Source organism: Eucalyptus grandis, chromosome 8 (assembly GCF_016545825.1).
Source record: "Eucalyptus grandis isolate ANBG69807.140 chromosome 8, ASM1654582v1, whole genome shotgun sequence".
Taxonomy (NCBI): domain Eukaryota; kingdom Viridiplantae; phylum Streptophyta; class Magnoliopsida; order Myrtales; family Myrtaceae; genus Eucalyptus; species Eucalyptus grandis.
Window position 1 is genome coordinate 20,986,144 of NC_052619.1, and position 17,121 is coordinate 21,003,264.

The 17,121-nt window shown below is 39.1% G+C and overlaps 2 protein-coding genes across 2 annotated transcripts; both read right to left on the reverse strand.

The window, feature by feature from the left end:
- Nucleotides 1-17: 17 nt before the first annotated feature.
- On the reverse strand, nucleotides 18-4,643 carry LOC104456946 (probable protein phosphatase 2C 33). Its single transcript, XM_010071856.3, has 6 exons — nucleotides 3,842-4,643; nucleotides 3,444-3,756; nucleotides 1,824-2,213; nucleotides 1,616-1,733; nucleotides 891-1,114; nucleotides 18-808 (listed from the first exon to the last, which is right to left on the reverse strand). The coding sequence occupies exons 1-6, from the start codon at nucleotides 3,904-3,906 to the stop codon at nucleotides 365-367; spliced, it is 1,554 nt and encodes a 517-aa protein (XP_010070158.2). The 5' UTR covers nucleotides 3,907-4,643; the 3' UTR covers nucleotides 18-364.
- A 6,532-nt stretch (nucleotides 4,644-11,175) lies between these two features.
- LOC104456942 (basic leucine zipper and W2 domain-containing protein 2) lies at nucleotides 11,176-16,823 on the reverse strand. Its single transcript, XM_010071854.3, has 8 exons — nucleotides 16,668-16,823; nucleotides 16,075-16,098; nucleotides 15,772-15,877; nucleotides 15,590-15,658; nucleotides 13,558-14,051; nucleotides 12,696-12,957; nucleotides 11,818-12,026; nucleotides 11,176-11,433 (listed from the first exon to the last, which is right to left on the reverse strand). Exons 1-8 carry the CDS (start codon nucleotides 16,670-16,672, stop codon nucleotides 11,367-11,369), a joined length of 1,236 nt encoding a protein of 411 aa, XP_010070156.1. The 5' UTR covers nucleotides 16,673-16,823; the 3' UTR covers nucleotides 11,176-11,366.
- Nucleotides 16,824-17,121: the final 298 nt, after the last annotated feature.

Sequence of the window (17,121 nt, forward strand, 5' to 3'; positions counted from 1 at the left end):
GAGTATGGTCCATATTCTAACACAAGAAGAGATCACTCATGTCAATAATTGGATTTTCAGCACAATTGTGATGCACAAATGTTCTGTATTGAGAAAATAATAATCGGCAGAGAGAAGGATTTCTACAAAATTGCACATCCATCCCACAACAAAAACGAGAGAGAGGACATTCCCCCAGTCCCAGGCATGCTAATAAAGCCGGGCCTATCTCTCTAGAACGATTGACAACCCTAAATGCGTATCCTTTTCTCCCATCCATTCAAAGAGACAGAGAAACAGGAAAGGGGAGAAAAGAAAACAACATACACAAAAGCAAATGACAGAGGCAAACCTTCTTTATGATTGTTTAAGACTCCTTGCATCCCTAACTGCCTTTATCTCCCTTTTGGGCAACAAACCTTGGCAGAGTCAAGAGAGTATTTACCCTAGACACTCCTTCAAGAGCAGACCAATCTTTCTCTGATTTGGAATGTATTTCCTCATGCTTTGACGTGCAATCTTTACCATTGTCAACCATAATGTCTGATCCACAGAGGTCAGCCATTGCAAAAACCTTTTCTCCGTTATTGCTTGTGTCAACTTGATCCCTCAAAGTAAGTTGTTCCTTGGATTTTAAATTAGATGCTGTGGAGAAATTGTCGGAGTCCAGAAAGAGGCAAACAGCAGCACAGTCATCAACTTTGGAAGTGGGGTATTTGCACTTCCATGCCCGAACTGCTGACTCCACCAAGGATCGAGCTGCAGAGGAACGTGCTGGGGCTGAAGCAACAATGTCTACCACTTCCTCGTTTGACAACACATCCCAGACCTAGAATAATTTGGGAATGTTAATCGCAATTATAATCTCTAAGCTACAGGAAGTGGCGAGGCATTACAGCTGGACCACCTACCCCATCTGTTGCCAGCACAACAAATTCATCCTTCTCTGTTAGACATCGGTATGATATTTCAGGTACAGAGATTAGACCAAAATCCTTAAGGCAAAAATCACCAAAAGCTCGTGCCATTGCAAGGCCAGGGGAGTCATTGTTTGGTAACCAGACACGAGCAACTTCTGGTTCATCTTGAAGAGAGAATACCCGTCCCCTACACTTCCGGATTCTCTCTGCTTCCGCTGTCTCAAATGAAAGGAACAGGTTACTTAAGAAAAATAGGGCTTAAAAGAAATTGCAAGAAATTAGGTGAGAACTAGTCGCTTTTTGGCATCCAACTCTAGAATATATGCCCAAGAGATGTACGAAGGAAGAGGCTTTCTGCATTGGTAGGCATTGTAAATTGTTTCCGAAAATTCATCATTTTCAAGTCAAAACCTCACAGAAATAATGTCATATAGTTATTTGATGTTCAATATGATTCATAGAAGTGATTAATCTAATCCTTCCATTTGCTTCTTTAAACTACATATCTTGGTTACTGTCAAGCAAAGCGTACAAGTTTCATTGTATGTGTGTCCTCTTGTCCTCTTGTCCTCTTGTACCAACTTCCTTAAATTAAACATTGCATAAACATTGCATTAGCCCTAAGCAATTATTGCTCATAAGCCGAACTTTTCCCATTCCCTTTCTTCTTTTCAATTTTTGCGTGTGAGAAGGAGAGACAGAAATAGAGAGAGAACCTGGAAGATTAGGCTTCAGATCAACAGTTAACTGAACTGCAATGAGAGAGTTATCTACATCTCGTGTGCCCAGAACAGCTCTGGAGTCCCCAACATTGCCAATCACAAGGTAGCAACCCTACAAAACCATGAACGCATTCATTATCAAGATCCCTTCATTATGAAAATATATCATAATGAAGGTCCATAACTATGCTTAGGTAGTAACCTGCTTGACTAATGTCACTGCTGTTGTCCCACTGCAGAAGCAATCAATGTCCGAGTGCAACCTCAGCTCTCTATCCATGACTTTAAAAGCCTTCAAAAACGATTTTTTGAGTGCCTGAAAGACCTCGGGGTGCTTTTCCATTTCCTCCAGGTCAGTAGAGACCCTCGATTCCTCATCCAAAGATATTGAGGCAGTATCTTCAGAATTCATGCTCGTCAAGGCACTAAGGCTGATCTCTTTGAGAGCATCTTCAGTTTTTATAGAGACTTCCCAGTGAGCACTCAATTTTAGGGGAAGTGAATCCCTCACCCTCTTTGCAACCTTATGACCATAGGGCCCATGTCCATCAAAGACACCACAAAAAACTGTGTCTTTCCTTGAGCAGAAATTCTGAAAGTTCACAACTTATTGTATGAGATGAGAAAGCTCTAATTGAATGGGCACAAATATTAATTATTCAAGAACCAAACGGCATTGCTAAAACATGACACAACCATCCAATGCTATATAGTCTCCAAACCTTTAACATGACTGAGAACATAAAAGGTGCAGAAGAGGGAGTTCTTCTCTGTTTTTCAAGCCACGAGACAGAAGACATAGAACTTCATTATTCTATTTCATGATTACTAGATAACAGTACAATTATCATCACCATAGAGACCTTTCAGCAAGGAAAGAAAAAAGACCGCTATGGTAGCAATTACAAGTGCCTACAAGCACATGTCAGCAACAACTGAATAGATAAGCAGAGGTAATTATTTAAACAATATAAGCAGACGAGCTTTCAAGAAAGGTACAACAAAACAGCAACAACGTTTATGAACAGTGCTAATGGGGAATCCAACCAATAGCTGCACTTGTAGTTTACAAATTGCACCCGGACAAAATCATCAGCCTAGGAGTTTATCCAAGAGGAATTTCATTGCAATCATAACTCTTCACTAGACAAGGGAAGTAAGCTGGCCATTTCTTTTCGAAAATATGGATTTCCAATGTAACAAGTTAATATAATAAAACATTTCAACCAATAGGGTGAGCATAACCACAGGAAACTATGATATGCAGAGAGAAATGAGAGCATAGGAGAATTGCGTTTCTTCCTTAAACAGAATATAGAAGCCGATGACAAGGATCTCTACACATGGAAAGTGAAGTCATTATGACAATAAGAAAGACAGGGTTCGCATATTCATGCAGGTAGACTAACTCATAGCAAAGAAAAAAGAAAATGCGATCCACTTATCAAAAAAGCAATGTCAAAAGTTGATCTACAACTCAATTAGGCAATCAAAGACTTAAAAAACCGAACATGCTATCCACTTTGATACAGCAAAAGCATTTTCTGTGTAGAGATGGTTGCATTATTGCTGAATCTCAAGAAGCTGATATCATTTAAAATAATTTAAGTACCTATTAGGAGCTAACATCGAGATATAACAATATGGTCAATCCCTTTTAAGTGCACAACACGTAAAGGAAGCAAACCCTATATTGCACACTCAGTAAGCTACAACCTTCAGAATATTGTGTAGCGCTCTTTAAAACTAAGTTTGAATGATGCAAAAAGTTTTTAATCCCCATTCCCAGAACTTAGCAAAATACAGTAGGAAAGGACTTCACCTCCCATACAATCATGGCATCTTGATTGGTCCCTTTCTTTCCTTGCTGGGTAAATAAGCAGGCAGTATCACTTGATCCATTCAGAAACAACCTTCCAGGAATCCTATGCAATGGTTCCTCCCTCCGGTAGTCAAAGGAAGAATTCCGTGACCCTGGTCTTTTCTTCGAGTTTTTCCTTTTCCTAACACCCAGTGCCGGAGATATTGGTGAACCAGGCACAGGGCTCCTACTTTCCAATGATAAGCAGGACCCCATTTTCAGGGCCCTGATTACGCTTATTAAGCACTCCAGAGCAGCCACACAACCAGACTCCCTATTATCAGAAGATGATCCGTCAGATATTACTCAATTTCCGGTCTTAACAAGCAATGTTAATAAATCCCGCAACTCAGCCTTACCTCTCAGCTACGGCCAGGAAGCAAGGATTCCAACCTCGTGCATTCACAACTCGGTAATCAGACATTAATCTGCTGGTCAGCCCTTATTTCATAAGGCTTCTTGAATGACAAGCCAACAGTAGCATCAGTCTCCTAGTACATCAAATTACAATCTGAATTCCAGCAGATTGCCGCATACCCTTTTAACCTCACAACCCGTTTAACTCACGTAGCCCGCCACCCCGAATCACCTTCAGAAACAAAAACCCCAAAAAACCCACCTTGCGGCACAAGCGAATTGCCGCCACAACAGGCCTCCAGAGAGATGGTATGCAACAAAATGCTTTCTTTCCTCCTCTCTCTTTTCACTTTTCAAGCAAGGATGAGACGATCCTTCCAAGATGGCAGCCAGAAATGATAGCAGATCGTGAAGGAAAAAATTTAAAAAAAAAAAAAAAAAAAAAAACTTATCTGCAGACAAATCCAATTTTGGGTTCCAACCCAGCAACCTCACGAAACCCAGTTGATCCAACCGACCACTCGACCGTGCCTGTCACGATCGAACTCGGGTCACTCGAATGCCTCCACCGAAAGGAAAAAGATTCCACCCCAACAATCACGCGTTTTGCTTCGCAGATCAGAGCAAGCGAGGGAGCGACTCCGACGCAAGAACTACGACCAAAGCACGAAGCTTCTCGGGATCAAGCAAAATGGTGGTGCGAAGGAAGCCGAGCGGAGAGGTGCTTCCTTGAAGATGAAGCAGAAGAGAGAGAGAGAGAGAGAGCACCAGACAATGAAAATGGAGCAAAGTTATTAGACCTTTTGATGGGGGTAGGTTAGGACAATTGACAAGGCTATATTAATAACACTGATAACGCCACCAAAAATCCAAAACCTTATCCAAAATTAATTTTTTCGATCATCATTACATTTGCAATAATTTTGTTATCCGATTGTTTCCATTAAATTTACCTTCAATTTGTTAAGTTGAATGACATTAGTATACCATTTTAAGATTTTATATCTCGCTTGTTAATTTGTGATTTTTGTAAAATAAATGCAATTTAAGGAAAATTAATATAAGATAAATTTATCATAAATATGTTAGTTTTATGATAAATTATTTTTTTACCATGAAAAACTAAAATTGGTACACATATGATTTATTTACCAAAAATTAATTTATGGCACATATGTACGAGTTCGGAATTTTTTACATGATATTAGCCCTTAATAAAAATTAGAACTGCATAAAAATTAAATATATACATATATGTCTATCTTTATACACATATACATAATTATTGTGGATAAGAGGAAATAAAAAGCTAATGTACAATCGACATTTTTTGTTTTCCTTACACTCTTCCAATTTTCAGTAATTTCTTTGGATTTTTCCCCCATTTTATTTTGATTTGAGGGCGCTTTTTTATTATACAGTTTTTCTACAAATTAGAGTTCTTTCCCTACTTTTTATGCTGGCAAACAGATGTTCTTATTCTTGTCTAAAAAGCGTAACACTTTATTAAACGTATAAGATGCTAGATTTGATAATATATATTTATTACCATGATAAAGAGGATAAGTTCACCGTCAGCCTAACTGCATTTCAATTTATTTATTATTTTTCCGTCAAACTTTTTACAATAATTATTATTATTATCGAAAAATAGTTGTTGACTATCTAATAATATATACGTGAATAGAAAACTCCGTGAAAATTATTTAAAAGATGAGCCAAAAAAGCATCAACATGCTTTTTTGCGTCAGGTTGAGTACGACAGCAAAAGCAAACTAGCTAAAAGTTATTTTTTTTCAATTATTATATGCTAAAGTTAGTGACGGTCGAACTATGGCCACAATATTTGCGATTAATAGAATGAGGTTCAAGTAGTTTTTTTCCAAACGATAGTAGACTCTTGCAAACAATGACCGACAAAAGAAATAAATTATTAGAATACTTCTCACGTTGCAATTGGATCCCTATTTTGAGTCAGCAAGCCCCATAAGAACATATAAAAACAAAATTCTACTAAGTTACTATACATTAGAGTAAATAAAGGGAGTGTTACGGTTTTCTTCTTGTATATTTTCTAGGTAAACTTTTCTGTGAGAGATTGTAAGATAACATTTATGGGTTTCGCTTTGTTTTTAAACTAGGGCTGAAAAATACTTAACTAGTTGAGGAGTTATAAGTTGTGTATTCTTTAGATTCATAATGAATTTTTTGGTAGCGGACTTATCTCGTAAAGTAGAGTTCAATACTTTTACTGAATTATGCGAATTTCAGGGTGACTTTATCGTTTTTTGTTAATTTTTCTGATAATTTCCTTTTCTCATTTTCAACTTAAAAAGATCCCTTAACTTCCACATTGTCTTGTAACGATTTTACTAGCTTGAGAGAGGCTTGAAAGGTCTTTAACTCCCAATGAAAGGTCTTTAACTCCCAATTTATCTTTTTTGGAATTGCCATGCAATCTTTATGTGGTATTGACTCCCTTTCTCCCCTCCATAAGCCCACTAAAAAGTGCTTTTATTTGTGGTATGATTTGATTTGCTATTCTACGCTTTGTTTTCTTATCTTATTATATGATAAGCTGCTTGCCTTTTTTCGCTCCTGTATCACTCATTTTGTCACTCATTTTCTTGTATCAAAATGCTTCCCATTTTGTGTAATAATCTTGCCCCCTTATTACCTTAGAAAAATTTATTAAGAATTAATTTTCTATGTGAAATAAGAATTTAAAAGCGAATCATCATGATCCCCGATTTAATCAACTATAAAGTGGAAGGATAATGAGAAAATCAAAAGTGAGCCTCCTTTCGATGTTGGCCTGGGGATGTTCTTATTCTTTGTCTAAAAGCGCGACACTTTATCAAAAATGTAAGATGCTAGATTTGATGAGCTTTATTATTATAATAAAGAAGACGGGAATCACTAGTCCACCGTCTGCCTAGCTGCATTTTGATTTTTGTGTCGACTCTTTATTATTTTTATTATCGAAAAGGATTGTTGACTATCTAATAATATGTACATGAGTACAGAACTCCATGAAAATCATATAAAAATTAGCCAAGAAAATGATCAACATGCTTTTGGGTCAGCTTGAGTACGACAGCTAATGCTAGTGAGTTACATTTTTTTTTTCCTTCATGCTATTTACGATTAATAAAATGAGGTTCGGCGAGTTCTTTTCCAAAAAATGATGAAATCTCGCAAATAATGACTTGCAAAAGATCTACCATCTTTCTACGCTGACATATTGTTTACAGGAAAATTGTCAAAAAAGAAAACTCTATTGCATTTTTGTTAATTTAATTATAAATCTTTTAATTATGCTAATTGAACCCTGAATATTTTCTCGTTTTGCTAATTGAATCTATCTAGCCAATTTTAGTCTGAAATTGCTAACGAAAACCAGCCATCCTACGTGGTCCAATATGTACTAGTGTTGATAATTTTCAATAATATTTTCATATTGTTCAAAAAATTAATTTTTTACATTTTACTTTATTCTTTCCTCTTTTTTTTTGCTTTTCATTTCTTTCCTTTTTTTTAACAACTTCGGCCTATCCTTGGTGCCCGACCATCGCTAGCCATAGGCAAGGGGTAGGCAAGGGCCACAAGCCCCTCTCCTATGGCCAGAGAGGGTGTCGCGACTCTCGCCTGGATTTTGGCAAGGGCGTGAAGGCTCTCACTTGTGGTTGGCAAGGGCCATGATGCTCTTACCCATTCCAAGCAAGCGTCATTGGTGCTTGCCTGTGATTAGCAAAGATCGATCGGTTTGACCAGCCAGAGGTATGACCAGCTAGAGTTTTAAAAAAAAATAAAGAAAAAAGAAAAATAAAAATATTGTGAAAATATTACTAACATTATCCACATTAGCGTTGATCATGTTACATCGGATGGTCAGCATCCATCTCAGTGATTCCTGCTAAAATTGACCAAATATATTCAATTGACTAAACATGATAACATTTAGGACTTAATTGTCACAATTAAAATTTAGAACCAAATTGATAAAAGTGCAATAAGTTTAAAATTTTTTGAACAATTTTCCCAATCATTTACCCTACAATACATCATTTTGAATTTTGCATCACTCTCTTTTTTGCTCTTTGTTTTCATATCTTAATATATATTCATGGCTTTCTAAAGTATTGAAGTATTCCATGCCATTTGTCTACAAGATTTAGATGTTAATTATATAATTATAACGTTCCTCCAACTAATAACTTTTGGATTGAGCTTTTTAGCATGACATCAAAATCCAATTCCCCCCCCCCCCCAACTCTCTGCTCATATTCACGTTCAACTTTACACATAAGGTGGAGTGTTGGAGTGTCGTACATGTTTTGGAGTGTCATACATCGCTTGTTTATATGGTTTACATGTTTTTCATATATGTGGAATCTCTTTTCACCTATTAGTTTAATTTGGATTTGATAATTTATTATAAAAGATGCCATGCTTTGCCTTTTTTTTGTACTTGCTATCATTATTGTTGCCCTTCACTAATCTTGCATAAAAAATGCTTCCCCCTTTCGTATAATTATCTTGTATACAGCCTTTTAATAACCAAGCATGTGAATGAGCATCCGAATTCTATAAGGCAGGTCCTACAATCATGATCTCGGATTGAGTACAGTTAGCTGGGCTGCTTATCAGTTATCACAAATGTCAAATGATACCGAATAGCCTAGCTGGTTATATAAACTCCAATAATCACACTTGCATTTCAATAAGCAATTCTCTATAAAGTAATAGTACATTTCTATATTATTGAACACCTCATCACCTAACTCACTAAGCCTTGACATATATGATCCGATCGTCGGTTGGGTTCCAATAAATCGAGTTATTACCACCAGCCACGTGAAACACGCGGGAATCGTACTTTGGTTCCTCGCCCTCATGTTCATCACAGCCAAGCATCGTGCATAAAACAGTGATAAGCGCGTAAGATTTTTCGCGATCTGCATGTTCGATGCACATCTCGGGCCAGTAGACGAACAGATAAGGGAGGAGCGGATCATATCTAAGCACAAGTTGCAGGATTCCCATCGTCCTAAATCAATCCTGGGATCGGTCAGAGCTGCTCGGTTTCGTGCATAATGATATAGATTCTTTCTGTCTCTCCCACGTGGTGACACATCGGTTTGTACCCTTTTTAAGGAGAATGTCCTCGTCATTGATCTCAAGACACGACGGCCCACGTAGCTGAACCCGCCGAGGTCGGTGGCTCCATGTTCCGTCCTTCGATAATTTATCGAATCTTGATGCTACGGGCAAATAATGCATGCACGCACGCACGGGGGAAAACCCTAGTTATCTTGATCCCACATGCATGAGAGCTTGTACTATTTTCGCACTTTGAACGAACTCGTGATGATTGATGCCGACCCATCATTCGTTTCCGATAGCAAAGTAGATTTCCGCTGTTTAATCTGATGTAAAATCTTGTCTATATGTGAAGTGGTGATTTCTGAGTAATTGGAAGAGCAACTCGAGGTTGTTGCCCTAACAAGTCGCACTCTCATCGCATGCTACGTCAGGAATTCAAGGCCTCTTATAACTTCCATGAATAGTTGGAATAGTGACGTTTTGGGCATGGACCTCCCACCGACGAGAGGGATTGTCAATGAACAATTCGATGATTCGAAATCAAGGTGGAGAAAATCGAAAGAAATATCTGAGTATCATGTGAGATTCACACTTAACATCCCAATCCAAAAATGTGCGGTATGTATATGCTCGTTTCTTGTAGCCTTAACTTTATTCGTAGTGTGTAAGAAAGAGAGTGGCAAAGTAGCGAATTTGTCATAAAGGCCATAAAGACAATAGCTTCGGACATCCAACACCAAAGCGTAGCTTGGGCGGCTGGGGAAAGGAGGGGAACGGATAGGAATTGGAATCCTTGGACTTTTTTGGCAACTTTCACATTACTTTTCGTGTCGTGGTTCTCATTTATTGCAAAGCAAGGCCAAAACTATTGGTGATCCGATTCCATTTCAGAGGCTCTCCATCGCCTGTGGAAACAGATGGACCACCGATCGGGTGGAAACAGATGGACCAATGCGCTTGAACCAAGGGAAGGCATTCTCGTTTCGTATTCTCGGGGAAACGCTGGCGATGTTAGGTGAAGAAAGTGTGCCATGTTGTTGGGAAAAACTCGATGAATAAATCACAGCCACTGATCTTGTGAGGCGCGTGTGCTCACTGAGTCCACTAGGCCTAGATCTAGTCAAGAAATTTCCCCCTATTTTCTGCCCCGCAACGCAATCATTCCGAAGACAACAAGAAAGGTAGAAAATGACAAGCCGCGCAACCACCGGGCCATGCTCATTCTGCCCAACTGGCTCTCCAATTTAAAGGTGAAAAAAAGGCCTGTCGTCTTCAAAGTTCGGGTATTTTAATCGTCTTGATCATAGTCGCATCATTTCCGCATCTTTACCTACCAAATCCATTAGTTCCCACACAAACGATTCACTTTCTGGACTCTTCACCTATGGTGCTCCCAGCTTTCTGCATTCCAAGCTTTATTAGTCCACCGAAAAAGGTATCGAGGAAGCAAAGAAGAAATCAAGTTTTGTTTGTGGATGCATATACTTTTATTTATCTTGAATTCCTTCTTGTAGCAAGGCTAAATGCATTGCACCTCCTCTTCTATGGACACAAGTGTTTGGCTTTTCATTCATTCTCATTTAGTCATGTAGGTGGACTCCACACAAAGGGTCCCCCTGCAGGCTCCCTCACAAACCATGCCATCAAAGAGGCTTATTCATCACATACTTTAAATAATTCGCTCTGTCCTTAGTAAGTCATTAAACTGTTATGTCTGAAATCTGGTATGCCAAATATGAGATATTGCCTAAGGAGAAGGAAGAAAAAATTTCCCCTTAATTGAGGGGCTAAAGCTTATAGGTATCGACACATTAAAATAAAAAACGCAAACCTATTAACCCACCAAAGTTACTTGACAAGCAGGGCAACCCTCAACGGAGCTATGGGATTCCTGGGTTACGGTGAAGTACAATCTAAACCACCACCAAGGAACAACAACAAAACCCCCAACTGGGGAGAAGGCTTACTTATGGGGCTCCTAGCTTTCTGCACGCACGTTTTATTTGTCCGCCAAAAATGGTACGTAGGAAATAAAGAAGAAACCTAAGTTTTTTCTGTTGATGCATATGCATGCTGACCTTATTCCTTCTTCTAGTGAGGCTAAATGCATTGCAGCTCCCATTCTACGAACACACGAGTTTGGCTTTTCATTCATTCTCATTCAGTCGTGCGGGTGGCCACCAGATGACCCAAGCAAGGGTCTCCTTGCATTCTCCCTCACAAGTCATGCTATCAGAGAGAATTATTCGTTGCAAACTTCAAATGATTTGCAGTTTTCATCATATCATGATTGTCAACAGGCGTTCAATGTTTCGCAGGCACGTGGAAACGAGTTTTTTGTTAAGCAGAAAGGCAACTGGCAATAGTAATTTATAGGAACAAGATTGGCTGTGGTGTCATCAACTGCCGCTGTGACTGCAGCTACTCTTCCTCCTCTGCTTCCTCCAGCCATTTCACGAAAGACTCCAGCGCTTTCACAAATATTTGCCTGCATATTGCATCCAAATAAGACAACCGCCAGGCAGGACACAGAAATCAATTGATCACATCAAGTATGACGAAAAGAAGTGAAACTATCTTGAGCAAATCGATCCAATTTGGGACACCTACTATAATGAGCGAATGCAGTAAACCCAGGTCTCTAAACGCCAAAAGTCATCTATGTACATTTGCCTCGGTTTAAATCCAGCCAAAACCCACACAGCTAACCGTATCACGTCTATCTATATACTCTCCTTTAATCATACTCCTAACGATAATGACTACATGTGTGCGACTCAATAAAAGCTTTAAACACAGGAAACTGATGGTGTCCTCTGCAGGCATTCATCAGTACAAACACCATTAGTGCAAAAATGAATACAGGGTATACCTGCCCTTGGGGTTGGTTCCTTTGCGGAACCAATGAAGAATGGTGTCTTCTGCCAGCACATCCTCCTCGTAGAGAGACCTCACAATTTCAGGAAACAACTTCATCAGCTTAGCATCCTCATAGCATTGCATTTGGACTTTGTAGATGAGCTCCAGCTGAAGTTTCCCACTTGTACAGAAGGTATTTAAAAGCCCAGCCCATGTTTTGACCTGCAGAATGAAGGACGTTGTTGTTAAAACCTTTAAAAGAGTGAAAGTTTCACAAGAGCTTTTAAAGGTTGGTTAACAAACTTTCAACAGGTGAGAAGACATCCGCTTGACCAAAATGGAATTGTTGTCAAGATGGTTAAGACCAACTAGACATTGATTGGTTAGAACAGCGAGCTGGAGACTTTTGAAGGGATGGCAACTTTTAATAACATCCAACATTCTAATGTTATCGTTTTAACTCACCTCCAATGCACATCAACCATTTGTACTAAGCAAACTGCTATGTAAATAAGGATAAGTAGAGAGATCAAGCGGCTTATACATCTCCTATCCTCAATTGTCAAGTAGATTCTTCGTGCAAAAACCATTCATGTTGCGCACACAATATGCCTCTAGTATACGAAATCATCAAACAGCAAATCATTGATCATCAGCAACAAGGTGCAACAATTTTCTAGCAATATGAACTGGACCAGACTGGCAACCAGCTCCCCATTAAATCAGCTCATCTGATCCGGTTTCAAAAGGTTGCCTTGGCCAGGGAAGTCACCATTAGCATTTATATAACAAAGATTCATGCGGAAGTCATAATCATATTTGGCTCATGAGACAAACTAAATGATCACGGTACAAAACACAAGAAAGGAGGGAGACAGAAAAAAAGTGCACCTGACGCAGAGCTGCATTAGCATTCTGCTGCTGATTCTTTGCAGACCACTGAACAGCATCCATAATGACATCCCATAGCATCCGCACGACCTCAATGTCAGGTAATTTGGCATCCTTAAGGCGCTGCTTCACAGTGTCTATCACTTCAGATATATCATTTTCCTCTTCAATCTGAGAAGTCAGAGCAGCTTTCATCTCCTTCAGTCTCCCATCAAATAATTTCTTCTCATTGTATTCCACCAAGGGTACAAGCCCTTCCTTGCTGTAAATAACAAAAATTTAGTGTGTGTACACCTTTGAAGTACATTAAAGGCTGAAGGAGGGATTGGAGGTTGCAACAAGGCATATTGACCATAATATTGAGAGTAAATCTGGAAATTAGGACAACAAATATGAGGATAATAAAGTCAAACTAGTGAATAGTAAGATTCTTACACAGAAATTCCAGATATTGCATAATAATATTCAGGTTGCCTAGACATTTCCACATATCTTATTAGTGGGAGAATTTACAAATCCCGTCCTGTTTCCAGAGCACTAAGCTTTTATGCTGCTTGCACATGATGATTTGGGGGGGAGTTTTCACCACCTAGATCGTGCAGGAAGAACCTGCTAGCTAGTTTAAAGCCAAATCGCACTATCTACACAACAAGGTACAGCTCTTTCTCAATAGCCATTAGCATGTTCTGATTGATGCAGAGCTCAAGCAAACAGTGAAACAAGGTTTCAAAAAGAAGAAAATCGCGAGTATGCAGCTTCTTCCTAGTTACATAATCTAGACCATAATTGACAGATCAAGACACAACAAAGACATTACGAGGGAATTTCTCAGTCATCTCACGTTACAAGAAGAGGAACTCACGTGAAATGCTCAGAGAAAGCTTCAGCAGAGCGCCTATTTGATGGGAAAAATTTCAAAAGATCATCCTCCACCTTTCCACGCTTCAGGATTGCAATCAGATCATCAAGGCTGTTATCAACCAGATATTCCTTAAAAAAATCAGTTACAAATGAGAGAACTAGCCCTTTTGCCACAAGATTATCCTTGAGCAGGGGCTCAAATACAGTCTCCGGTGGAAGCCCAGATAGTTTCTGGGTAAACGCAAGTGCTGTAAAAATTGCCAGTTTCTTCCTTTCATCTTCTTCAAGAAACTCCATTGATTGTACGAGTTTTTGCATAACATTTTCGAGATTCTTGATGAGAAATGGCCTCCGCCGCAAAATTTTCTGTATGTAGATAACAGATGGCAGTATTGCTTCACGCTTGCTCTCACAGTCTAGAATAGAGTAAGGGTGGCGCTCCCCTTCATCAGGTTTAGTAGTGCCAGGCTGTGTACGCCCTCCTGTGAAAACAACCTGTAGCAGCAACACAATTTAAATATTCATGGCATAACAGAATGAATATAAAACAGAACTGCCCACTGATAGTCCAGAAAAGTTCAATAAAAATAGCTTTGAGTTTAAGGAATGCAGTACATTAAAAATGTCTTTGTAGATTCTAAGGATATCAAAAGTCAAGGTTAATTATAATCTTTCATTAGCATAACTTTGGCAACTCCCAAGAACATATGACTATGACAAGAGTACGTTCACAGAAAGCAAACAGCACGCACTCAAGGAATCACATAAGCACATGTATGCAAAGGATTGATACAGGGCCAGGCTGGAAGGGGCCATGGGCCACTCAACCTAAAGAAATTCTTTTACATGTCCATGTGATCAAATGAAAATTGGGCTTTCCATTTTGAACAATTAGGTTCTCAGCCCTCCCAACTTGCAGCCCACACATTACTGTACCATCACGTTGCCAATATCAAAGCCAACTGTCTCTCTTCAGCCCAAAAAAATAAAAAATGAGAAGCCATATTTCTCTCTCCAACACAACAGCCTAGCTACTAGCTAGCAACTTGTCAGACCTCTCTCTTTTCATATCTACTTCTTCCTTTTTTATTACCAGATCCCTTACCCCCCCAATCACTTGGTGATTTTTAATCCCTTTTCTCCTTGAATATCATTGACATGTTTACCAACTAATTAGCATCCATTTTGTTATTTTCATGGTGGCTAACACGAAGGTTTTATTTTTCCCTTTGGTTCACACCTCGTAAAATACAAAGCAACAAAATTCTGAGTAAAATATTATTTACATTCCTTTAATCCTCAAATGTTAGGAAGATGGGAACTTATCAATTCATTGAGCAGTAAATGTTCTTCCTTGAAAAAGAAAACTTGAACAAAGGTCTTAAACATTCTCCCTCACTTTTCATGCGGTTATGATATCCTTGCTGCACGTCAAATTATTATTCACTGTAGGTGAAAATTTTCTTTTATTTTGAACTATTATGTCAATGCAACCACAAAGAATGCAACAAGAGATCTGTTGAGTCAATTGTAATGAGAATACTTCAGCGAATTGAATCACTCTCTTTGATAAATACATGGTCCAGCGTGCTAAGCCACAAAGTTCAATGACGAATGCAGGTCCAACATATGTCATGCTTAACAGTTAACACTCCCATAAATTTTAGAAGTAAAATTTCTATACAGTAAACCTAGTCGATTGACCAGATTTTAGTTTAAACATAACCGGTAGCTTGCTTCCAGGCTACTAGGAAGCACTTGTCAACATCATGAAACCCAAAAGTATTCTTGAAAGTCAATCGGCAGGAAACTCTAATCCTGACAAGGTTACATGGATAATAAAAGGACTAAACAAAAGCTCTCCATATGCACAAAAAGCTGCATAATTGTATTGCATCGAGTCCTCAAGAAACCACAAGCTCTAGCACAAGGCTCTAAGCAGTCTCAATATCTACAGCGTACAGGGCCATTGCTAGATAATGATGCCAATGGAAGGTAGGAGAGGAAAAGGAGTACAGTAGTAAAAGGCTTGCCTCAAAAAAGGTGTCACCATATCTTGAGAAGTTGAGATCTGAAGCTTCAATACTCTTTGCAATATGTTCCTGCTCAAACTAATTATTCAGTGAGCTGCACAAAAAATTGGTCACTGGGCGCAACAAACATGTGCAGTGCTGGAAAATATCTTCATTACAAAAAAATAAAAAATAAAAATTACCAGATCACCAGCATTATCAAGATAAATCTGGACCACTGCATCAGCAAATGCTGCAGGGTCCAGTGGAGCTGCAATGTTCCGTTTGCGGGTCTTAATCCGCGTGCCACTGCATGGAGTAATAGAATATCATAAAAGAAGACCACAGATTCCAGTAAAAAGCAAAAGACAAAATGCAGAAACATTTGGGAGCACAATCTCCATATTGGACTTAGCCTCATTAAGCAGCTGTAAACAAACTGTGAAAATCATGGAATAGCAAAAACCCTAACCACACAAGATAACAAGGGACAACTGCAGACTTACCCGAGAGTGGGTTTCTCCTTCGAGCTGCACACACAGAAAACAATCAAGAATCAGCTCAACAGTCACATATCTCTACACCTCAACCGCAATTCTAAACATCTCAATGAACTTAGAAAGGAACAGCAAATCAAAGCCCGCGATTTCGATTCCACAGACGAACATAACCTAGAGCGAAAAAACAACCCTTTGAAGAGATTAATCAGCTAACGAGCCGCAAAGCAAGACACGGGACGAAACAGGACGCCACTCTTCGGCCGACAAGAACTCGGGTCGATGATGGGTGGGGGCAGAACGAGGTCCTCGAAACACCGGCGTGAACCTTACTCGAATCAAGATCATCAATCGAGCTAAGCTCAGCCGAATAGTTGCCTATCGCGGAGAGGGTCCACGCATCGAATCAAGAAACCGATAAAGAACGGACCCAGATGGCAAGAACATCCCAAGATTCGATCTTTCGCTAAAAGACAAGCCGAGCACGCCGGTAGATCGATGAGGCCGATTGAGATCGGTTCGGATAGCCCCAAGAACACGGCGTAAAAATTAAGCGAGCGAACAAGCGAGCGAAAGAAGAGAGAGAGAGAGAGAGGGATTACCTCATAAACCAAGATGAGAAGGGATCGAAGGTGGGCGAGTCTTGAGCGACTCTGCGTCCAGAAAAATTGCTCGAGAGGAAGAGGTAGAGAGAGAGAGAGAGAGAGAGAGTCTTCTTGGAGAAGTGGGGAAGAGAACCTTAGTGGACAGTTAAAACGTGAGCAGCACGATCCAAGTTAGATGGCTTTATAATCGCCATTTCGCCCTCGGTTCCTTCCGTAAAAATATCTCATTTGAAAAATATTATTTCTGAAAAGACCGCTCATACCGTTTGAAATTATTGATATATGGAAAATATTATCATCATCATAATGATTTAATGAAGAATGGAATAATATTTGTTCATTCATTTTCATAAGTTATAAAAACGACTATTTTTAAGAAAATATTTTAATCATAACAATGGAACCTTATTAAAACAATTATAGCACTCATAAGAAATACAATGAACCCTTA